Genomic DNA, 25,669 nt, shown 5'->3' with positions numbered 1-25,669 from the left:
TAAGCCATAAAGGGCCCTGAAAGTGAAGACGAGTAGCTTATGTTTGATACTGTGGAGAAAGAGGAGCCCGTGGAGGGATGCAAAGATATGGTTAAAGCAATGGGATAGGAAAATGATCTTGGATATGTGCAGGGCAAGATTGCATTTGTCCGGGCCAGAGAAGAGGACATTGCAGTCATCAAGATGATGAGAGTGTTAGCTGCAAGGATGGATAGGCAAGCCTGCCCTTAGAAATGTCCTGCAGAGATGTTATGCATCTAATTCCTAGTGGTTAGAGTGGGTGTACACAGACGGTGGACACAGGGTGAGGCATTTATAACAGCTCAGTACGTATATTGCACTTTTCCTTTCCAAAGCTCTGCGCAAACACTGACCAATTATCTCTCAACACCCATATGAGGTGAGTAACTATTCCCCCATTTTACAGAAGTTGGAGACTTGCCCCAGGCCACAGAGGTGGAGATTCCAGGTGTAGTATCAAACACAAGATACCATTTCTGCAGTGATGACCTGGCCGTTAGAAAAGTTATCTTTGATGTGCAAACCGACCCCATTCCACAGGAGAGCCTCTGCGATGCTGTAAGTGTGGGCTCCTATGGCATCACTTGTAATCACAGTCCCTTTTCTCATTACAGCCCCATTTTAATTCAAAAGAGCTCGAAGTCCAGAATAGACGCTTCATGTGACAACAGGCAAGGCGTGAGTGCTGGCAACCAGAACCTTATTGGCATGAGTCTACCGGGATCGATGGGGACTAAAATCCCCATAAGGAAGATGTGGTTGACAAACTAATAACCTGCACACCTCAAAAAAAAGGAGGACTTGTGGCACCTTGGAGACTAACAAATTTATTTGAGCATAAGCTTTCGAGAGCTACAGCTCACCTACACACTTCAGCTGCACAGCATTTACATAAGCAATAAAGCTTGAAGCCAGACAATCAGCATCAGGGACATCTCCATTCCTGATCCATTTAAAATAAATCACTTCCAGGATGCAACCAGGCTTACCTGGAAACTGCATCTGTTTGTTTAGCAAAGGGTCACATTGCCCCAACTCACTGCCTGCAGCATCATTTTCAGGTCCCCAGTTCCAGAAATATTAGCTTGTTCTCTGTGTCTGTCCTACCAGACAGTCAAACCCTCCTTTCAGGGTTGCCCTTAGAGCTTCTGGTGCCTTAGGAGTCACTAGGTTAGATTGTTCCCTGTGCCTCTGGAGACTGTGTCTAGAGATCAAAGTTACATCACGGATTTTATGCCTGTAGGGTTTCCCCACTACACAGTACAGCTAAATACCCATCACCAAGGTAATCTGTAGAGAGCTTTTTCCTGGCCCTCTAGTGTAGTTACAGTCAGACACTTCGCTACAACCCAGAGACAAGGGCAGGCAGGAGTGGGAGAGGTGTGAATTCTGTTTGGCCTTGACTGATGAGTACTGAACTCCCTAATATGGTGCAGTCCACTATGGCACACATACCAACCTCCTCCCCTCAAAGCATCAAAGCATAAGGAATCCAGGCCCTTAGAACAACGTGCCCAGAAATTCCCACCGTCAGCGCAGAGCCAAGGGTAACAGCCATGAAGCCAGGAGAGCACTGAACGCAGTAATGGTGGGGAGGACACAGAGAAGGGACCAAAGAAAGGATAGCAACTAGCGTTGAGCAAAACTCCTTAGCAACACAAAGGGAGGTTAGAAGCCATGTCCCGGGTTCAAAGAGCTGGTTAAAGATCTGGCCCATTCCCAGGGGAAACAGCAGAGAAAAGACCCCAGACAGGGATTTTTTCATTCTATTTTAGAATCGCTCCCTGCAGGAGGGGACAGAAGGCTGGGTGGGGCACGGGAAGATATTGGCATTGGTAGTTTAGCAGGCAAGGCCTCCACGATCCCTCCAGCTCTTCCTCTTTGTTTCCCAAAGGGCCTGCACAATGGGTTGACCTATCTTTCTGGCTGATGATGGCTCACTTTAAGGGTGATTGTGGGATGGCAATTGTGTAAGGCTTTTCCTCCCCGCAAAGCTGGGCATGCTGCCTCCAGAACCCTTGTGAGCTCCCGCTGGCCACTGGAGTCAGGGGCCTGAGCTCCAATCACCCGTGAGCAGTGAGAAGTAACATCTTCTCTTATCTAGAGCCGCCTCGTGCCACCACCACAGGGCCTGCTGGGTACTTACTCCCACTCCTTCCGCCTCGCCTGCGGCGTGCTCTGCATCTTGTGAGCCTCGTGCGCCTTGATGATGTCCCTCTGTTCGATTAGCCCGCCCCTCCGGCGCTTGATCACATCTGGGCTCACTGGGATGTACTGGCTCAGTCCCAGGTCAAAAGTGCTGCTCCCCTCAAAGCCCAAGCAGGCCTCCCCCTCCCGGGACCCTGGCTCATAGAGGACGTCAAAGCTGGCCGTGCGGGAGACCAGAGCGTCCCCCAAAGCCTCGGGCTCCAGCAGGCTGCAGGACTGGGTGGCTTGCATCAGGCCGAGCTGGTGCTTGCGCCATGTCTCTTCCTCTGGAAGGGCCAGGACGTATCTCTGGGAGTCGGAGTCCAGCTCGGCAACCCCACTGGCCGTGAGGGAGCTGGCCTCGGAGAGCGTGCGAGTGCTGAGAGAACATGCGCCGAGTCCAAGCATCTTCGGCACCGTTGCGGTACATCACTCTAGAGAGGGCACAAGACAGACAGGGGAAATTAATAGCAAGCTCCTGATCAGTGAGAAGTAACATAACCATGATCCCCAGGTGGCTGTGTGTTGTGCCACCACTACCGAAGAGTTTAACAAAAAGCTAGTCACCTCCGGGTACCTGCATGTGACGGGGGGCTGCAAAGCAGGAGGGAGATGGCTGTTTACTCCATACCTGCAACACCCTATTTCTCGGGGCCTTTGCCTGAGCAGGTGAATCTCCCCCTATCTTGATTTGTCACTAGGTCCCTTTGCCTGGGCTGGAAAGGGACCCCCAGTTCTCGTCTAAATCCAGCTTAATCACAGGCCCAATCCTTCCACCAGCAGCGATGGATTAACCCTCTTTTGCCCTGGGCCAAGAACAGACAAATGTCCCCCACCGCTTGCTCTTCCAAGGGCAAAAAGAAAAGGAGTGCTTAGAGACTAACCAATTTATTTGAGCATGAGCTTTCGTGAGCGACAGCTCACTTCATCGGATGCAAGGGCAGAAAGTAGTTAACTTGCCCCCACTCCCACATTCTAGCGGCTGGTGAGGGAGTTTGACAAAACTTCAGGCTGCAAAGGTAAATGCAAGTAGCATCTGTGACAGTAGGTGGTGCTGTCCCCTAACTCGAGCGCGGGTCCCAGCGCATGTGGCTTTGCTGCTGGCTCCTGCAGCAGGTTTCCTCTTTAACCTGTGCATGTTGCGGGGATTTGCAGCGTTGTCACAGGAAGGAAAGGGGCAGCAGCTACAGCACTGCTGCCTGCTAAGAGTACACGGCCACGCAGAGGGCTGGGGAATAACTTTTCATCTGGGTGAACGAGCAGTCCGGGAAGAAAGCACCAGAGCATCCCGGCAATGCAAAGGCCTTTCGTCAGCAGCCTCCCATTGCTGGCTGGGGATTGTGTAAACAGCTAGTATAAGTAACCAGAGCCACTATCAAGGAGGACTAGCTCTTCCGAAATGCCACAAGCGATAGCAGGTCAGGATACACCAGGCGGGCAGCCCCTCGCTAGCTACCTTTGCACTTTACAGAGGCTTTGACACAGCATCGCACCCAAATCGGAGAAGACCCAGGTGAAACAGAACCTGCTGTACTGAATGTTGAAGCCGGCAAGCTAGAAAGACCCTGTGCTGCAGGCAGTGATGGAGCCCATGGCTGGCGGGTATCATAGGCTGCGGGAGGCTGTGCCTCCCCAAACAGCCTGGCGTGGTCCCACCCAAGCTCCGCTCCCAGGCCCCTCCTGCAGTTCCCTATGCTCTGCCCTGGCCCAGGCTAGCTGGGGCTGGGGCTGGCCAGCCAGAGCACCAAGACTAGGGGTGCTGCTCCCTGGCACTCCAGGGCTGGCCACCCGGCCCACCAGGGCTGGGGGCACTGTGGCAGTGCCGCCCGGCCACCCAGCACTGGGGCCAGGGGCCGAGGTGGGGATGCTCTGGGCTCCTGCAGGGGAGGTGGAGCAGAATGGAAGAGGGAGGGGTGGGGTCTGGGGCTAGCCTCCCCCAATGGCCGGGTTACCGGCTGCCCATGACAGAGCCCTGTTAGGAAAGTCAGATTATAAATGGCTTAACAAGCTAACTTCCCGATCTGCTGGCGAAGGAAGATAACGTACCCATGAATAAGCGGATGGGTCAGACTAGAAGCAGGGTTACAAACATGCAAGCGGACAGACTGATTCTGACTAGCCTGTCAGCTATTAGTTTTCAGTCGCATCAGGGTTGCCATTTCAGATTTTGATGGGGGGGGGCAACTTTAACCGTTATTCCAGGGGCTACTTGGGCACTTGAAAACTCTAGTTTTTTGGCAGATAACTTAGCAATTAGCTGACAGGAGCACTGTATCTAATTCCTAAATAAAAGAAAGAAAATTAAATAAATATTAGATCCACTCCGCTCTAATACTAACATGTTCGGACATCTTGTGGCAAGTCACTTAAGAGACACTGGTTAGGTTTAAAATTTTAATGTATATTCTGACTTTGTAACTCTGCAGAGAGAGAGACCCCATCAGGACTCCTGGGTTCTATCTCAGCTCTGGGAGGGGAATGGGGTCTAGTAGGTTACAGCAGGGGCAGATACATCTGGGTTCTATATAAGAACACTGGAATGCCCATTCTGGGTCAGACCAAAGGTCCACCTAGCCCAGTATCCTGTCTTCCAACAGTGGCCAATGCCAGGTGCTTCAGAGGGAATGAACAGAACAGGTAATCATCAAGTGATTCATCCCCTGTCGCCCACTCCCAGCTTCTGGCAAACAGAGGCTAGGGACTCCATCCCTGCCCATCCTGGCTAAAAGCCAGTGATGGACCTATCCTCTATGAATTTATCTAGTTCTTATTGGAACCCTATTACAGTTCTGGCCTTCACAACATCCCCTGGCAAAGTGTTCCACAGGTTGACTGTGAAGAAATACTTTCTTTTGTTTGTTTTAAATCTGCTGCCGATTCATTTCATTTGGTGACCCCTAGTTCTTGCGTTATGTGAAGGAGTAAATAACATTTCCTTATTCAGTTTTTCCACACCATTCATGATTTTATAGGCCTCTATCATTTCCCCCTTAGTCCTCTCTTTTCCAAGCTGAAAAGTCCCAGTGTTTTTAATCTCTCCTCATACAGAAGCTATTCCATACCCCTAATCATTTCTCTTGCCCTTTTCTGTACTTTTTCCAAATCCAATATATCTTTTTTGAGATGGGATGACCAAATCTGCACGCAGTATTCAATGTATGGGCATACCATGGATTTATATAGAGACAATATGATATTTTCTGTCATTATCTATCCCTTTCCTAATGATTCCCAATATTCTGTTCGCTTTTTTGACTGCCGCTGCACATTGAGCAGATGTTTTCAGAGAACTATCCACAATGACTTCAAGATCTTTCTTGACAGGTAACAGCTAATTCAGACCCCATCATTTTATATGTATAATTGGGATTATATTTTGCCATGTGCATGACTTTGCATTTATCAACATTGAATTTCATCTGCCATTTACCCAGTCACCCAGTTTTGTGAGATCCCTTTGTAACTCTTTGCAGTCAGCTTCAGATTTAACTATCTTGAATAATTTTGTATCTGCAAATTTCGCCACCTCACTGTTTACCCCTTTTTCCAGATTAATTACAAATATGTTTGACAGCACTGGTCCCAGTACAGACCCCTCTGGGGCACCACTATTTACCTCTCTCCATTCTCACCATTTATTCCTACCCTTTGTAACTTGTAACTGGAGTGCCTGGCAATGCTTTCAGGATCATCGAAGGATCCTTAATTTAATGACAAGCCTTTTGTTGTCTTAATCACCCTGCCCCTGTTTATAAACAAATTCCCTGCCCCAAAGGGGGAAACTGGGAGCAGCACTGAACTCATCATATATCACACGCAAGCTGTACGCTATGTGCAGTGAGCAGACCTCAGGGACGAAACTGGCGCCCCTGGTCACATGCTGCCGGGCTTTTCCAGTTTCCCATCAAAATCAAGAGGGGTCTGACCAGGAGGCAGGTAGCAGGAGTGGCAGCAAAGGGCTCCACTGATTTTTCTTTTTCTTCTTCTTTTTTTTTGTGTGGGGGAGGGGCGGGTTGGAGAGCAGGGAGGAGAAACCCCGGGTGGAGTAGGGAGGCTGGCTGGAGTTGGGCGAGAGGCCCACTAGACCTAACCCTCAACTCTGAGGTCACTGCCTGACCTCTGCTGGTCCCCTCCCATGGGGCGGTCACTGCCTCGCCCCAGTGTCCTGAGTGACCAGGTGATGGTTTTAGTGGAAAACAGGCTTTTCTGATGCTTCCCACTGATGCGTAGAACACTCCCAGAGAGTTTGGAATTGATCAGATGTGATCTTCAAGTTATCACACTACAAGCAAACAGAGAAATGCCACTGCGTGCCTTGCTTGACTTGGCCAACTAGAGGAAGCAGACATGCACACAGCTCACAAGCCACCCTTTGATCAGATGAGGGTGGCTAACTCTTCCCCAGTTGGGCCACATGACATTTACAGGGGAGGTAAAGGGCATTTGGAAATAACTGCCCAACCCAAAGGAAAGAAGGAGGGGAGTTAGGAAAAGTGGAGGTTGCCAGTGTGTTAAGATTACCAGGACAGCCCTGTTCAGCACAATTCCCTGCACAATATCCACATATTCCCGATGGATGTTGGTAGGAGTAGGTGCTCACTCCGTGAGGAGGTCAGGAGGAAACTCTTGGGAGCTCAGAGGTCCCACTACCATAACATCAGGTGGAGAGGTCAGGATCACCACATCAACTGTCCTGTCCCATTCCTGGCCTGGAGTAAAGTTGCTATGAAGTTAAGTCATCATGCACCACTACAGCATGCACCTGTAAAAAGAATGGAAAGCTGTGGAGAATCTAAGGGCTTGTCTACACTGGCAATTTACAGCGCTGCAAGTTTCTCGCTCAGGGGTGTGAAAAAACACCCCCTGAGCGCAGCGAGTTTCAGCGCTGTAACGCGCCAGTGTAGACAGTGCCCCAGTGCTGGGAGCCGCGCCCCTCGTTGGGGTGGGGTTTTTAGAGCGCTGGGAGAGCTCTCTCCCCGCGACCACACAAGCCACGTTAAAGCACGGCCACGGCGGCATTTTAGCGTTGCCAGCGTAGCTGAGCCCTGAAGGAGCATTCCAAGTTACCAATACACAGTCAGAACTGGCATTTAGCACGACTCGGTTTCAAGTAGCCCCGAAATGGAAAGTTCTGGGTCAGGGTAATCAGTGTGATTGAGAAGCAGATACTGCTGGTAAACAATTAGCAGGAGACAGTGTTATCAGAGGTGCCACCTCATCATCTGTCCCAGGGGCTGTGGCCAAGAGATGAAAAGCAGCCCCATCCAGAAAGCAATTTAGAGGTGGCCTGCACAGAAGCTTCAGTGAAAGGGGATGAAACTAAATAATTAGAACAGCTGCACCAATACGTATGTGACTGAGTGCTGCGGCACATTTCCTATCAACTTAGGAGTGCCCCGCTAAGACATCCCCCTGGTGGCAGCAGTAAAAGAACAGCTCTATCCCTGGCTGGAGGACTCTATTAAAAAGTCTAATAGAGACAGGAAACACATGGCAGACAGGTAAAGACAGCCATCCTTTGTTAACATAACGGACACTTTGGATAATGGCTGGAGCAAAATGTTGCAGCAGTTTTGATTTAGGATCCAGACCCCAGCAGAGGAGCAGCAAAGGCAGATCAAGGAAAAGCTGCCTTTGTGACACATTCTGGATTGTTTCATTATTCGCGAATAAGATCTTTGGAGGCTCTTAACTTTCAGACTCCAGATCATCCATTAACGGTAACAAGATGCGTGACAGTCTGCTGTTGGATTTGTGTTGGAGAAGACTGATGACCTTGATAAACACTGACCAGTGGTTTCTAGGACGAATTGAATTAGAAAGAGATCAAGTATTCAACTACTGGAGCATCTGGCTATTTAGCCCCAACTTGCAAATGTGTTAGGTGCAGAATTCACAGCATATATACAACGAGGGCTCCAATCCAGAGGGGCACTTATTGTCAGGGTCTAGACAAGGGCAGTCAGAGCAGGAGTTAGGAGTCAGGGACCAGGAGGTCAGAGTTTGAGATAGGCCAGAGGGCAGACCAAGGTTCAGGTGTCAGGAGACAGGCAGGGTCAGGTTACCAGGAGACCAGGGTCAGGTGCCAGGTTATAGACAGCAATTGAGGAGTGAAGTTGAGGACAAACCAGGGTCGGAAGCTGGAGTCTAGGGCCCATTGCAAGCAGGGTCTGGAGCAGAGACAGACAGGCACTCTGTGTTGCTGCTCAGACAGCTCCCTTTCACGTCTTCCTGGTTTAAGTACTGGTACTGGCCAATCAGTGGTCTGTAAGGGGCACACACTCAGGTCCCGTTGGGTGATACTTCCTGTCGAGCCCAGACTCACAGGGTCCTCCTGTGGGAGCCCAGCCTACGCCTATAGTGGAAATGCAGAGGCATCAGTGGCACAGAACCCACACAGACCTAGGTTGCAGCCCTGCAGGTTCTTATGCTTGTGGACACAGATTTGTCATGTGGTTGCATATATTCTTAGCCTTCAATTGGTCTTGCTCAAACATCTTGGAAGAGTAGCCTAAATACCCTGAGTTACTTTTCAGTAGCCCAGCAGATCTGCTGGAGGAAGACCTAGAATGGGAAGACCTCACAGCATCCATCAATCCTGGTCCCAATTTGCTCATGTAGGGAGGTGATGTCCTTTTTGGGGGAAAAGAGAAAAAATTAGTTGATATGGCCTGGGACTGTCATTGTCGCAATTAAAGTCCTATCCCATTTCCTAGAAAGAAAAGAAAAATACACACACAAAAAGGGAGAGAAAAGAACAGCAAAGATAGAAAATGCAGCTTCTGTCTCCGGCATCGACTTTCACTTGCAACCACATTGCTGGAAAAACACAGGCCCAGCACAGCCACTCTGAGAACTGGCAAACTTGTACCAGCATCAGGCTGTGTAGGGTATTGCATTTAGCTGCCTCTCTGGTCACAAGCTCACTGCAGTGTTGCATAATATGCAGTCTTGGCCGCCTAAGCCAGACTCTTAGGCCTGGTCTACGCTACGGGGTTAGGTCGAATTTAGCCACGCTAGGTCAATTTAAAAATGAATGTGTCCACACAACCAACACCGTTCCGTTGACCTAAAGGGCTCTTAAGATCGACTTCTGTACTGCTCCCCGACAAGGGGAGTAGCACTAAAAATCGACCTTGCTGAGTCGAATTTGGGGTAGTGTGGACGCAAATCGACGGTATTGGCCTCCGGGAGCTATTCCAGAGTGCTCCATTGTGACCGCTCTGGACAGCACTTTGAACTCCGATGCACGAGCCAGGTACACAGGAAAAGCCCTGGGAACTTTTGAATTTCATTTCCTGCTTGGTCAGCGTGGCGAACTCAGCAGCACAGGTGACCATGCAGTCCCCCCAGAATCATAGAGCGTAGAATGTTTCTATGCTCCCCCTATCATCTCCGTCCCTGAGGTTATTGCAGATTAGAGGTGAAAAAAAACACACTCGCAATGACATGTTTTCCGAGCTCATGCAGTCCTCCCGCACTGATAGGGCACAGCTTAATGCATGGAAGCATTCAGTGGCATAGGCCACGAAAGCATTAAGTGAGTGCGAAGAGTGGAGGCAGGACGCGATGCTGAGGCTAATGGGGAAGCAAACGGACGCGATGAAGCATCTGTTGGAGCTGTAGGAAAGCCAACAAGAGCACAGACCCCCGCTGCCTCCACTGTATAACCGCCTGCTCTCCTTCATGAACCCCAGTCATGCTGGGCTGTTTGCGCTTGGCTAAAAGGGATCAACCCGGAGAATAGCCACATGGTGGGGGGAAGGATGTGCTACACATCCAACTCAAAACCGTAGCCCCTCCTTTTAAACGGCAAACCCAACCGGCGTTGGTTGCTATGGGAAAGGAGGGCGCTGCAGTTTGAAACCATTCCCACGTGTTATGAATACGGAAGAAGTCAACTTCTGTGACTTGACATTCAGACTTCAGGAGGTAACAGACCTGGGAAGAAGCACAGGGGCAGTTGAAGTGCCAGGTTCATTCTAGTGGGCAGTGAAACAGGTGAACAACTCAGGGTCAGAATGCCATGAGTGAAAAAACAGTTTGGCTACACCACTGGACAGAACTGGAGGAAACCCTAAATTGACTCCATTTTGTGGGGCATTACACAGTCATCAAGATACTAAATAACATATCCTTGCTCCTAAAAGAAAAAAGATTAAGGTCTTCCTTCAAGTACATGCAGAATGGATGCACAGATTCATGAGAGAAGAGACACCAGATGAACATGCATGCCAGACATCTTTTACGGGGGCAGAAGGATGTTTGGAAATCTCTCAACACGTTGATCTCAGAGAACAAGTTATGGAAGAGAAATTACCAGGAATTCTTTTGGAGCCCAACTTGTTACAGTCATTGAAAGCCAGCCCATAAGAAGTCAGTCTGATTTGGAGAGTAGCCACATACAACCTGATGACTCACATCCAGTTGACTAGATACAAGGCCAAACACTCTGCTGTGTATATTGGCGCAGCTCCATTGGCTTCAAAAGAGCTGTGCCAATCAACACCCACAAAAAAACTTGGCCCATTGTTTTGATTGTATACAAGACACATCCAGAAACTTACGAAGATGGGAGACTATAATCTGCAGAACTTTTGTTCGCAGTTTTAGAACCCTAATTAAACAAAATGAGGAGAAAGCAAGATCATAAATGCAAACAGCACTGAGCTATACTCTAGCCTGCACGCATTATTGCTGGTCTAAAAAGAGGAGGTCATGTCAGAGGTTTTTCTGCTGCCTCAGTGCATGTGCTGCAATGACATCAATACAATCTCTTATCCAAGTACCCATGTATTACCATCATGATAATATTGAGCACTTAGGTAGCACTTTTAATGATCAAAGCACTTTTCATCTATTCTCTGAATAACCCTCACCAGAGCCCTGCGAGTTACGCCTGCATTAGCCGCACACTTGCACTGCTCTCACTCCACCGACTACAACAGGGCAACATCACGTACGTAGGAGGACAATGTGTCTCCGAACGTCCAAGCGATCAAAGGGCATCCCATATGCCACAGCACAACATGCTGCTGAGTCGTGCTGATGCCATCCTGAAAAATCCACTCTGTGTCAGTTCTCTCTCTTCTGGGCACTGCATGCTGCCACTGGCCATGGCTCATAGGTTAATGCAATACAGTCTGCAAAACTGGGCCACTTGTCTCCCTTCACCCTATCCCTAGCGGTAGGGAGGACTAAGGTGGGGTCTCATCTGGTGCACATGCCACACCAGATTATTGCTTTCCAAACTAGACATCTGTCACATCCCCTTGGTTTATGAGTCCATCACAGAATGACTACAACCAGCACCTTCCAGAGGCAACTCTGCAAGGCACAGTCCTCTTCGTACCAGGTGATGAAGACGGTAAGTGGCAGGGAAGAGGTTTCATCCAGCCTCAGAGCAAGAACACAAATATTCAAACTCTTTGTATCCCTGAATTCAGACTCCAGTCAATCACAGAAACCAAACAGAGCCAGGGGAAGGGGCAGTCACCTCAAGAGCGGTAAGGCACGAGGAGAGATCTTTGCTTGAGGGCAGATTTAGAAGTTGATTAAGGCAGCTTTGGAGACGCTTTCCCCTTTTCGCCCACTCCTCCTGCTCTCTCTGCATCTTTTCACTCAGCCACCCCATCTCCCCCTCCCTGAGACTTCACACCCATTTCACCTTCCTTCCCAGTTTCTGCCCGCTCTCTCTGGCGTACCCCTCTGACCACCACCCCCTTAAGTCTCCCATTTCACCCCCATTGCCACTCCAACTCACCCCCTCTACCTTAACATCAAGCCACTTAATTATCACATCCAATGAAGTGAGCTGTAGCTCACGAAAGCTTATGCTCAAATAAATTGGTTAGTCGCTAAGGTGCCACAAGTCCTCCTTTTCTTTTTGCGAATACAGACTAACATGGCTGTTACTCTGAAACCTTAATTATCACCTGTTTTCCTTCCCTGAACAGTGTTCACTCTATCTGAGCTGCAGAATATTAGTCCTTGGTCAAAGAGATGTGAGAAAAATGGGGGAACCATTTAATGATGCAAAGCAGTGCTCAGAAGCAGAGCACAAAAGGTTAGTGTGATAACAGTAAATTAATTACAAGGCCTCACAGAGCAAAGTCAAGTGGACCCTCAAATGAGTGATTCATTCTCATTGCTTCACTATGTCTCTTATCATCTTAATATGTTTAGTTGTAAATTACCCTTCACTCCTCTTGTATCTACGCTTTTGTTTCACAATAGCAAGGCAGCAGTGGGTGAACAAAACCTAGAGCTACTTGGAATTCAAGGTTTAGTTTCATTTAACAACAAACTCAAAAACTGGCCAAGTAGCAGACAGCTGTGTCTGCAGTTATGACCTCTGGGTAAATGTAGGTGTCTCTTTCAACTGATGATGTATACAATTTTGAGTCACATGGCTGTTTGTTACTTGAGCCTGAGCAAAAGCTGCTTGGTTTTGGTTAATAAAGGGCCTCTCTCACAACCGGTGTTTGGGATTGTTGAGGCTCTGTATGCGATAGCAGAAGTGAGCACTTAGGCCTAAGGGCTTTGTCTACAAAAATTGTACCACGTTAACTATACTGGTAGAGGTAAAGAGATACAAGCCCCTAGCATGGATGAAGTAACACCAATATAAAGGTGCTTTATATCAATATAGCTATTCCCATATGGGATCGGGAATAAGCTACACTAAGGCATCTTCATTCCCGTATAACTGCATTCACATTAGGGATTCTACCAGTATCACTATCTCACTAAAGGAAAAATCACACTGCAAATACACATAAGTACAAAATCTGTGTGAAGAACAGGACTCAATGTGGACTCAAGTTTTTCTGGTGCAACTATACCTGTAGTAAGAAGAAAAGGAGGACTTGTGGCACCTTAGAGACTAACCAATTTATTTGAGCATGAGCTTTCGTGCGCTACAGCTCACTTGTAGTGTTTTACTAGCGTAGATGCAATTCATGCCAGAAAAAAATTGCTTTTGTTATTATAGCTTATACCAATTTGGGTAAGCAAAATAAAATCTTGTCTCTATTTAAAAGGATTTTCTGGCATAGAAATACCGGTAGAGTTATACCAGCAAACCTCCCAAGTGGAAACGCAGCTTATTACCTGCAAAAGAGTTCTTTTGCCAGAACAGTTTAAACTAGTTCCATGAACGGAATAGGTTATACCAGCAAAAGGACTTTCGCTGGTGTAAGCATTATCTATGCTAGCTATGTCCATTAGTCAGTGATTTTTTCACACTCCTAGCAGTCATATCTGGGGCCCTACCAAATTCACGGCCATGAAAAACACATCACGGACTGTGAAATCTGGTTTCCCCTGTGAAAGCTGGTCTTCTATGTATTTTTACCATCTCCTTCAGAGCTGGGCAGCTGGAGAGCAGCAGCTGCTGGGTGGCCGTAGAGCTGTGGCTGCTGGGTGGCTGGAGAGCTGCGGCTGCTGGCCAGGTGCCCAGCTCTGAAGGCAGCGTCCCCACTACCAGCAGTGCAGAAATAAGGGTGGCAATACTGCTGCCACCATACCATGCCACCCTTACCTCAGTACTGCTTCTGGTGGGGACACAGCCTTCAGAGCTGGGCACCTGGCCAGCAGCCGCAGCTCTACGGCCACCCAGCTCTGAAGGCAGGGCAGAAATAAGGATGGCAACACCACGCCCCCCCCCACAATAGCTTTGCAACCCCCTTTTTAGCTGGGACCCCCAGGTTGAGAAACGCTGAGTCTTAACGACTTTACATGTTTATATTTTGCTGTTTGAAAAATACATATTCATAGTTGTTAAAACACCATGAAATTTAAGATTTAAATATCTGTAACCATAAAATTCAAGATTATTAAAATGATATGATGGTGAAATTAAAAAAAAAATAGACCACGAATTTGGTAGGGCCCTCATCATATCTATGCCAGCAAAGCTTTCTAGTACAGACCAGACCTATGCCATACCAGCAAAAGCACTTTTATGCCCGTGTAACTGCATCCGCACTAGGGCTTTCCTACTGTCATAGAAATGTCACAATAAAATAAATAAATCACACCCTGACATTGTTATGCCAGAAAAGGTTTTCTAGCATAGACCTGGTTTAGACTTTAACTCACTAAAGCACTTAAGCATGTTCTTAAATCCCACTCATTTCAAAGGGAACCATTAGGAACCACTAGGAAAGGGACAGATAATAAAACAGAAAATATCATAATGCTGCATTATAAATCTGTGGTACACCCACACCTTGAATACTGCAAACAGTTCTGGTTGCCCCATTTCAAAAAAGATATACTAGAATTGGGAAAGGTATAGAGAAGGTCAAGAAAAATGGTTAGGGGTATGGAACAGCTTCCATATGAGGAAAGATTGAAAAGACTGGGACTGTTCAGGATAGAAAAGAGAAAGCTAATGGGGGGATATGATAGAGGTCTATAAAATCATGACTGGTGTGGAGAAAGTGAATAGGGAAGTGTTACATAACACAAGAACTAGGAGTCACACAATGAAATTAATAAGCAGCCAGTTTAAAGGCAGAAACAAAAGGAAGTACTTCTTCACACAGTGCACAGTCAACCAATGGAACTCTTTGCCAGGGCATGTTGTGAAGGCCAAAAGTATAACTGGGTTCAAAAAAGAATTAGATCAGTTCATAGAGGATAGGTCCATCAATGGCTATGAGCCAAGATGGGCAGGGATGCAACCCCATTCTCCAGGTGACCCTAAATTTTCAAATGCCAGAAGCTGAGACTGGACAACAGAGGATGGATCATTTGGAATTACCCTGTTCTGTTCATTCCACCTGAAGCACCTGGCGTTGGCCAGTCAGAGACAGGATGCTGGGCTAGATGGAGCATTGGTCTGAATGAGTATGGCTGTTATGTAAGTGCATGCTTATGCACTTTGCTGAACTGGGGCCTCAAAGGGATGTTACCAAATATGCAACCATGTTTTGGAGTCAGGAACTGCATAGAACCAAACAAGAGTCCATTAAACCTGATTTTTAAGGGACAGCTCATATTTCTATGAACATTCAGGTGAAAGAAAATTACTTGTTGGCAATGAGCCAAGCTGGGCAGTGCTTAGATCCCACAACAAAAGGCACAACAAAAGGCACTATAACCAACTAAAATAGATCAGATAAAGGAAGAAGGAGCTCTGATTACCTGACATTTCTCCTTGGGACATGAGATATTCTGGGACTAGATATCCAGACAGCCTTTAGTCTGGGCAAGTGCCTTTGTTCCGCTGTACAATACTTCTCATGTATCTCACACAATGCTTTAACTTAAACCATGGGCCTGCACAGCAAAATTTTGCAAAGCATCCAGCCAGGCGAGGGTGTGTTCGACCAATCTTACTTCCTGACTCTTCTAATTTCTCAGGAAAGTCTGTTTCTATTTTAGATCCCTGGAACTGGACTGTGTGTGGATGGCACAATCACTGGCAGGCATCTCAAAGGAAACTGACCTCAGGGAAGGCAGAATCAAAAAAGGACAATGGCTGATGTACAAAAGAGTCTAAGGCTGCTTTGTTCATCTGCGAACAGTGCAACAAGGAGGCCAGGTCTGAGGAGAGCCAGACACACTGGGAGGTCAGTTACAAGCCTCTTTTCACAGAAATCTCATGAAAGGGGGAGAGAGAGAGAGAGAACGAACTCAGGGCTATTTCCAGGGGGAAAGAGGCCCATTTCTTAATGGTTGAAGGTATAGACCCATAATTGGTAAATTCAGTCTGTAGTTTCGATGTACTCCTGGATTCCTCACTGATGCTAAGCTCTTGCTTAGGAAGTATTACTTGCAGATGCTGCTGTCATCTCTAGTTGGCTAGGAGACTCGGTCCCATCCTGGCAGACAACAGATCTGGCCTCAATGCACAGCTACAGACTAGGGACCGAATGGCTAGGCAGCAGTTCTGCAGAAAAGGACCTAGGGGTGACAGTGGACGAGAAGCTGGATATGAGTCAGCAGTGTGCCCTTGTTGCCAAGAAGGCCAATGGCATTTTGGGATGTATAAGTAGGGGCATAGCGAGCAGATCGAGGGACGTGATCGTTCCCCTCTATTCGACATTGGTGAGGCCTCATCTGGAGTACTGTGTGCAGTTTTGGGCCCCACACTTCAAGAAGGATGTGGATAAATTGGAGAGAGTCCAGCGAAGGGCAACAAAAATGATTAGGGGTCTGGAACACATGAGTTATGAGGAGAGGCTGAGGGAGCTGGGATTGTTTAGCCTGCAGAAGAGAAGAATGAGGGGGGATTTGATAGCTGCTTTCAACTACCTGAAAGGGGGTTCCAAAGAGGATGGCTCTAGACTGTTCTCAATGGTAGCAGATGACAGAACGAGGAGTAATGGTCTCAAGTTGCAGTGGGGGAGGTTTAGATTGGATATTAGGAAAAACTTTTTCACTAAGAGGGTGGTGAAACACTGGAATGCGTTACCTAGGGAGGTGGTAGAATCTCCTTCCTTAGAGGTTTTTAAGGTCAGGCTTGACAAAGCCCTGGCTGGGATGATTTAACTGGGAATTGGTCCTGCTTCGAGCAGGGGGTTGGACTAGATGACCTTCTGGGGTCCCTTCCAACCCTGATATTCTATGATTCTATGATTCTATGATTCTATGATTCACACTTCCATCACCTCTCAGCTGGATTACAGCGATGCAGTATACGTTAGCATGAAGCCTTCAGTGCCTAGAAACTCCAACTAGTCCAGAACACAGCAGAATGTTCCCTGAACAACACTGGCTACCATGAGCACATCAGACCTGTCCTCTGCTCCCTACGCTGGCTTCCCACAGAATAATCTAATCAAGTTCAAGGTATCGGTCCTTATCTTCGAGGCCTGGGCTCAGGGCATCTAAAAGACCATCTAGATCTCTGGGATGAAGATAGTGGTCAACTACACTCCTCTAGCACAATGGAACTCTCTACAATAAGGGTAAAGCTCATCTGTGTAGGAGACAGGTCCTTCTCGGGAGCTGGCCTCAGACTGTGGAATAAACTCCCCCAGGAACTAAGGACTATCACAAACCTTATCACCTTCCACTCCAAGCGCAAGGTACATTTCCTTGACCTTGCCTTCTCTAACATAAATACAGAGCAATGTATCTAAAAAACCTCTACTGTAACAAGACAACTCCACTGCACACACTTTCCCCTGAGGGAGGGAGAGAGAACAAACAGCACATGACAGATGATAGTCACGATGCTTAAAGCGGTACTGGAAGGTGCCCAGATACTATGGTGATGAGTGCGGCGTAAGACCCTATATAGAAATCAGAGACAGCTCTCATCCAAACAATGTGACTGTTCGCATTTCCAAAGCAAAGATAGACGCATCTAGACCGGACGCCTTTTGAAAAGAGATGCTGAAGCTCAAACAGAAGGGATGGGTTTGCTGCAGGAATCCCTAGGGGAGATCTCCGGCCTGTGTTATGCAGGTCAGACTCTATGACCACAATGGTCCCGTCTGGCCTTGGAATCTATTAATTTTGTTCAAATTGCAAATACACTAAATGTGAGGTGGGAGAGGCAGAAAGGGTGTGAAACGCACAAAACGGCACCAGGTTCTTCTGGGTGAAGTTCTGTGCCACATTGTCAGTTTTGCTCAGCCTTGGGAAATGATGTGAATATTCCACCCTCCTCCCTTTCTGAGCCACATGCAGGCTGCTCCCACACACCATCCCCAGGCTGATTCCCTATGTTTTCCCAAGGCTATTCTCCCACACCCCTACTGGGGCAACCCAGGCCTCTGCCCCATGCCCTTCCTGGGCCACTCGCTACTCCAGCTCTTTTCCATGATCACTCTGCTCCCTAATACTCCCTTCTCCAGCTGCTCCAAACCTACCCCAAATAGCATCTAGATTCCCATGTCCCCTCCTCCTCAACTGCCCCTGTTCTCTCCAATGCCTTTCCCCAAGTGATCGGAGACTCTGCCCTCCCCCTCTCAGAGACGGAGGATAGAAGACAGCTCTCTCCGTAATACATACCAAGCTCCAGATTCAAGAGAATCAATGTTAAGAATATCAAAACATGAAATTATCTCATCTTTCTTTTAAGAATAACTGTTAAACAACCCCACTATTATTTATACAAATGTATGTCAAGGAAATCAGCCCTCCACCTCAGGCACAGTACCACGGGGAGAGCAGGCGGCTGCAAGGAACCAGGCCTTTCTCTTCAGCAAAGCAATTACTGGAGCAGACAGGGATGGCTGCAGGGAGATTAACCCTCAGCCACCTTCTCAAGTCAGAGTTGAAATGATCCCTGTGAGGCTGTTGGAGGAGACACAGGGACAGTCTGGGTTGCACTGTCCTATGTGCAGGACACATCGATCAAGGACTCCTTATCCTCAGGCCCGGATGGTGAGGTGTCTCAGCGCCTGACTGGGCTTGGGATGCGGCTGAAGGTGAATGCAGACAAGAGGAAGGGGGTCAAGGAACGTTCTTGAAGACGGCTCCTGCCCTGGCGATGGACGGGGTCTGTCCACCCTTTGTCCAAGAGGTTGGTATCTTGAGGGTGCTTTGTAATCCCCTTCTGCTACTGGAATCTCCGGTGGCATTATTGGCTGTAAGAGCCAATTGGCACACGGCAAGAAAGCTGCAGGTATCTATCTCAGCACAGCTCTCCATGTCTGTGCGACTCTTAGAATGTATTACTGCTCTGTCCAGGGCCACCCTTCATTTAATAGCCCCAGCTTTTGCAGAATGTGGCTGTCTGACGGTCCTCAGCACTTACTTTGGCTTCCTATTTGGCTTTGGGTACAATTCCAGGCTTAGGCATTGATCTACAAACCCTTCTTCATGGCTGGGGTCCTGGATGTCTGAGACACCTCTTGGCATGACCTGGCCCAGTGCTGCCCTGTACGGACACCGCTGTGTTGAGATTGGACCCAACAACTTCTGTGGGTCCCACGTGCTTCTAAGCCAACTGGGGCTGGGTAGAGTGTAGTCACTGTTCCTAGCTCTGGGACTTTAGGGTGCACGCTCAGACTCAGACCTCTCGAGACATGGGACGCCACGATCCAGCTGTCCTAGAATCCAAAACCAGTGCCTCAGGCCTCCCAAGCCCCACAGTCACTTACACAAGCTCCCCTAGCGTACCACTCAGCTGTGGGCACTCTGGCTTCTACTTTAACCTCTTCAGCATTAACATGGCAGGAAAGCAAGGAACATAAGCTTAACAAAAGGGTTTCTTAACCACAGTCACTTTACTCTTAACAAGCACTAGAGAGTTTCAGACCTTAGAGTTGCACCCAACCCTACTCTGAACTCACTACTTCTATGAATCCAAGGTTTGTCAGACATACTCTGGGCAAGGTGGGCTGGTGCCAAAATAGGGATCTGCGTTCCATCTATCAATCCACCACAGTTCAGGAACCCCATTGCTGCAAATCCATCCACTATGTCCCGCATATTGCAGAGAGTCGCAGTCCTGCGTAGCAAGAAACGATTAACAGCCCTGCATATTTGCATGACAACGGCTGCCACAGTGGATTTTCCAACTCCAAAATGATTTCTCACTGGACCAGTTGCAATCCAGTGTTGTAAGTTTCCACAGTGTGATCGCCACTCGCTTCTCCACTGTCAGTGCAGCTCTCATTCTGGTATCCTGGCACTGGAGGGCTGGGGTGAGCTCAGTGCACAGAACCAGGAATGTGGCCTTCCACATCCAAAAGTTCAGCAGCCACTGCTTATCAGCCCCAACCTGCATTACAATGTGATCCCACCAATCAGTGCTCATTCCTCGGGCCCAGAAGCAGCTTTCCACCATCTGCAGCTGCCCGGTGAATGCCACGAATCACCTTGAATTGGTTCTCACTATCTCCCACAGCAATCTATCATCCTCCAAGAAATAGTCATGTTCCCTGCTGATGCGATTCTTCTTCCAGCTCTGCAAATACCAGAGAACAATGAGTCCTGTGCTTGAAATGCTCATGACAATGGTGCAGAGCTGTGCAGGCTCCATGCTTCTGTCAGAAATGGTGGACCGCATGGGTTCATGAGATTTTTTTAAAAAGGCATAAAAATAATAGGATACGGATGACATTATGGGATGGAGAAAGTTGCATGCTGGGAACTTGACCTCTTGCTCCCAGTCACCCCTAAGCAACTCGCTTCCACCCCATCATGCATTGTTAAAACTTCCCAAAGGACAGTGCACTGGACGGTGGTGGGTTGCACACTTGGATACCTACCCATAGTGCACCGCACTGTGCATTGACCCAAGCATGACTGATAGATACGTGCAGCACTGATGCAAGGAGCTAAGTATGCACACGCACAGGCGATATACTAACTGCATCGGCTTTATGCTGATGTAACTTGTGTTGGACAAAGTTTGTAGTGTAGACATGGGCCATGACAGATACAGGGAGGCAGAAAAGAAGGATTGTTCTCCCTGTTTTACGGAGGGAGAACTGAGGCATAAAGAATCATTGCCCAAGGTATGTCAGAGCCAGAAATTGAACCCAGATCCTGAGTCCCAGTCCGGTGCCATGAGCCACAAGACCAGCCTTCCTCTCTATCTTTCAGAAAGAATGTCATGATCTCGAGAAATAAAAGTCAGCTCCAGCAGGGGTGGAGTACCAAGACAGAGATAGCTCCATCAGAGGCAGGGAAATCCCCCTCCCACTCCCTTCAGCTTGAGTTTTAACAAGGTTCTCCCTGGAGCCCCTCCAGCATGTCACTGGAGATGCAAGTGTTATTCAGATCACAAGCTCTTCACTGGACCATCTGTGCCTTGTCCTGTGCCATGCAGACTGCGGACACTTTAATAACGTGCCATGTATGTAAACACCTGCCCAAAATAGCCCTGCATCTTCCCAAGCTGCTCCCGTAACCATTTGCACTGGGAGAGGGAGCTCCACTGTGGGACAGCCTGCAATTCCCTGTGAAGTCTTAGCTCTGCACTCCAAGCTGACAGCTTGCACATGTAGGATATAGAATATGGAACATCATTTTACATGCAGCGGCAATGAGGAGAGCAGAAATTCATGGTTTAATAAAGCAGTACGTGACAGAGCATGTTCTTCACATTTCACATCCTGAGTACTGTTCCTCCTGGCTGCTCTAAATCCATCTTAACATCTTCGCCCACTGCTGCTGGAAGCAGCTGGGCCTGGCATAGAGGCAAGCTTCTCCATAGCAGTGCTCCTGCACCATTCCCCACAGTGACTCCTGCTGGAAGAAGCTGGGACTGCAATAGGGATGAGCTCCTACAGAGTCAGTGCTCCTGCACTGTTCCCAGCCGCGACTCCTGCTGGAAGAGACTGGGGCTGTAGTTGCTGTGACCTACTCTCCTTTAGATTGCAATACATTTGCGGAAAGAGCTATTGATCTTGGGTGGGATCTTCAAAAGTGCCTCAGTGACTTTCAGCGATAATGGGACTTGTGCTCCTATGTTAGTCACCTGCCTCATCCCAGGAGCAACAGCAGAAACGGAAAAGAGCCAGAAGAAGAAGAAAAAAAGACATGACTGGAGGCATGTTTTTGTAGGAGGAGCTTCCGTGCAAGGAGTGTAAGAGTAAGACTAAGAGTATTTCATTTGGAAAGGAGAAAACAAAAATAGATAAAAGACATAATAGTTAATGAACAGCCTAGAACAGGGGCTCTCAACCTTTTTCTTTCTGAGCCCACCCCCACCCCAACATGCTATAAAAACACCACCACCCACCTGTGCCACAACTGGTTTTTCTGCATACCCGGTAGAGAAAAAGCCAGGGCTGGTCTTAGCGGGGAGCGCACAGGGCAATTGCCCAGGGCTCCATGCCGTGAGAGGTCCCATGAAGCTAAATTGCTTGGGCTTCAGCTTCAGCCCCAGGCGACGGGACTCAGGCTCCAGCTTTCTGCCCTGGGATCCAGTGAATCTAACTGCCCTGCTTGCTGCTTTATTTTGGCAGAACCCCTGAAACCTGATCGCGGCCTCCAAGGGTTCCCTGGATCCCTGGTTGAGAACCACTGGCATAGAGAAACCCAGTCAGGAGTTACTGTTTACACTTTCCCATAATATGTAAACAAGAGAGGCATTCAGAAAGCAGCTAATTTCTATAAGGAACTTACATTTCATATATGACCTGTGGAACTCACTGCCATATGATATTATTGAGGCAAAGAGCTTAATAAAACTTTGGTTATAAAGTATAGTTATAGCCATGTTGGTCCCAAGATATTAGTGAGACCAGGTAGGTGAGGTAATACCTTTTATTGGACCAGCTTGGTGAGTGAGACAAGCTTTCAAGCCACACAGAGCTCTTCTTCAGGTCTGGGAAAGGTACTGCGAGCCTCACAGCTAAGTGCAAAGTGGAACAGATTTTTTAGCATAAGTAGTTAGCACATAGCATAGATGCTGACTCCATGGGTGCTCTGGGGCTGGAGCACCTACGCGGAAAGTCACCTAGTAGGTGGTGTCGGAGAGTTGTCAATTGGCCTGGTTAATTGGCCTGGTTAAGGTAATCATCACGGTTAAGGACTACAATGGCACCTCCTTTATTGCTGATTCAATCACTATCTGGTGGTTTGATTTCAGGGCAGTGAAGAGATTATGGTGGATGTGATGTTTGTTAAGGATTTTTCAATCAGTTTTCTTCCCAAAGCAGTCAGTGTAATGATCAAGGGTGTGGTTTCATCCACTAACCCTCTCCTTTTGTCCTATGACTTCAGAGATGTTAACAGGCCACTCTGCCTTGAATAGTCTCTTATGCTATGTGCTAACTACTTATGCTAAACAGTTTATTCCACTTTGCATTTAGCTATGACACTCAGAGTACCTTTCTTGGGCCTTGTCTACACTGGCAAGTTTCTGCAGAGTAAAGCAGCTTTCTGTGTTGTAACTCCCAAGGTGTACACACGGCCAAGCCACTTAGTGCGCAGAAACTGCACAGTTGCTGCGCTGTAAAAACCCACTCCGATGAGAGGCGTCGAGCTTTCTGTGCCGGGACTACACGCCGCGGTGTCAGTGTAAACACCATGGTCAATTACAGCGCTGCGACTGGCCTCCAGGAGGTGTCCCACAATGCCTGTTCTTGCTGCTGCACCTAATTTGCATTTGGGGAGAGGAGGCTGTCCAGTCCCAGCTGCGCTCCAGACGTAGGAATTATGATACCTACAAACAGATTTCACAATGCAGGACAGAAAGTGGTGATGACCGGGACACACTGCAGTGCAGAATCAAAGTGAAGGAGCTGCGGAACGCCTACCACAAGGTGCAGGAGGCAAACGGCCGTTCTGGTGCTGCGCCCACGAGCTGCCAGTTCTACAAAGAGCTGGCCGTGCTACTCAGTGGTGACCCCAACTCCACTGCCAAGGCCACTGTGGATATTTTGGTGGCTCACATGCCAGTCGAGAGTGGACCAAGCCAAGAGGAGGAAATCTTGGATGAGGAGTGGGAGGGAGACCCAGAGGCAGAGGATGACTTGGAGTCAGAGATGCATGCAGCCAGGAGCTCTTTTCTACCCTGAGGAGCCTAGCCAGGCACAGCAAGTGGATACTGGCGAAGCGCAAACAGGAGAGGAGGCCCCTGGTAAGTGGATTTGATTTTGGGAATCACTGAAGCGAGCTGTTGGGGGCAGGAGGGTTGCAGAAAGCAGGCTTGTCTCCCACCACATGCCTAGTCTGAGTGGCGGATCAGGCTGTTGATTGATTCCCTCACTTCACGAGAATCTGCCTCAGAGATCTCCAGGAAACTCTCGTGGAGATACAGGGCAATCCGCTGCCACAGGTTCTTTGGCAGAGCTGCTTTGTTTCTTGCCCCATTAATGGTAACTTTCCTGCACCACTGTGCTGTCATGGGTGTGTGTGTGGACCAGGGGAGGGCGAAGGGGAACCATTGCTGCACACAGGCAAGCCGCATAAGGGCCAGGGCAGAAGCTGCAGTCTTGGAGATTCCCTGCTCACCCTCAGCAGCAAGATATGTCCATAATGAACACAGCCTGTGGAAAATGTAGGGATGGGAATGATTACCAGACCCCACCTACACCCCCAAGAGCCACGTGCCCAATGTACGGTAGGGCCCGGGAAGACTGATTTACTCTGCCCCAGAGACTACTCACCATTTGGGGGGTCTTGTGGCTCATGTGTGCTTCCCTGGGGTCAGCCAATTAGTGACAAGTGTGTGAATACTGGCTGTGTTTTAAATCACTGAATCAATGTTATGTGTATTGCAAACAATTCTGCTTATGTAAAATGTTGCGTTTTGGCTTCACAGAGATGACCTTGGGAGCCCAACCTCCCTCTTTGTTATCGCCAGCTGAATGGCTGCGCAGAATTCGAAAGCGGCCAAGAAGGAGGACTTTGTGTGTGATGTAATGATGCACTCTGTGGCCAAAAAACAGGAATTGAAGGAGTGGCAGGACAGCAAGAAGAGGGACCGAAAGGAGAATGCAGCACGCCAGAATGAAGCCACAGAGCAGCTCTTCAGCATTATGGAGTGCCAAGTGGACACGCTCCAGCCGATACTAGCACTGCAAACCGAGCAGCTCCACACCCGCCCTCCCCTGCAGCCGCTGTCGCAAAACTCTTTCCCATGTGCCCCCCAGACACCGCCAACACATTCTTATCAACCTCCTGGCTCCAGTCTGTACCTGCGGCATTCCAGTCCTCCCCCCCTCACAGTCCAGCACTATGGACTCCCACTACCCACTGCACTCAACACCCATCCCTCTGCAGTTTAGCCCTACTGAAGTACAGCACCCGCTGCACTGTATTCCAAAGGAGAAGGTGGGATATGACTGTGACGGGTTCAGTCACAAAGATCCCGTTGGGACTGTCACCTGATGTGCTGAAATTACCTCCGAGCCTGTTTTCCCTGCCAGCTTGGGACTGCCAGAACCCTGTCTTGTTGAGCCAAACATGCTAGCCTGCTGCAACACAGACCCAGGGTCCAGTCCACGCCCCCAAAGCTGCAGACTTAACTGAAAACAGCTCAGCAGGTTACCTCTTCAGCACCCAGACACCCAGTTCCCAATGGGATCCAAACCCCAAATAAATCTGTTTTATTCTGTATGAAGCTTATACAGGGTAAATTCATAAATTGTCCACCCTGTATAACACTGATAGAGAGATATGCACAGCTGTTTGCTCCCCCAAGTATTAATCAGTTGCTTTGGTTTTATTAATAAACAAAAATGGTTTTATTAAGTATAAAAAGTAGGATTTAAGTGCTTTCAAGTAATAACAGACAGAACAAAGTAAGTCACCAAACAAATAAAGCAAAAACACGCAAATTTAAGCCTAATACATTAAGAAACTGATTACAGGTAATATCTCACCCTCAGAGATGTTCGAATAAGCTTTTTTCACAGACTAGACTCCTTTCTAGTCTGGGCCCAATCCTTTCCCCGGTACAGTCCTTGTTAGTTCCAGCAGACATCTCAGGTGGTAAGCAGGGGTTTTCTCATGAGTGGTTGCCCCCTTTGTCCTGCTCCACCCCCTTTTATAGCTCTGGCACAAGACAGGAATCTTTTGTCCCTCTGGGACCCCA

At 48.3% G+C, this 25,669-nt stretch overlaps 1 protein-coding gene across 1 annotated transcript in view; it reads right to left on the bottom strand.

Moving 5' to 3' along the window:
* CACNA1E (calcium voltage-gated channel subunit alpha1 E) overlaps positions 1–25,669 on the bottom strand; it is a 420,129-nt gene that overhangs the window by 259,170 nt on the left and 135,290 nt on the right. The window contains exon 3 of the mRNA XM_073356587.2: positions 2,168–2,642. Coding sequence (XP_073212688.1) covers positions 2,168–2,616 — 449 coding nt within the window. The 5' untranslated portion in view covers positions 2,617–2,642. The remainder of the gene's footprint in view (positions 1–2,167; positions 2,643–25,669) is intronic.

This window comes from Lepidochelys kempii, chromosome 8 (genome assembly GCF_965140285.1).
Source record: "Lepidochelys kempii isolate rLepKem1 chromosome 8, rLepKem1.hap1, whole genome shotgun sequence".
Taxonomy (NCBI): Eukaryota; Metazoa; Chordata; order Testudines; family Cheloniidae; genus Lepidochelys; species Lepidochelys kempii.
The sequence above is the reverse complement of the archived record's forward strand: the minus strand, read 5'-3'. Positions and strand labels throughout refer to the sequence as shown.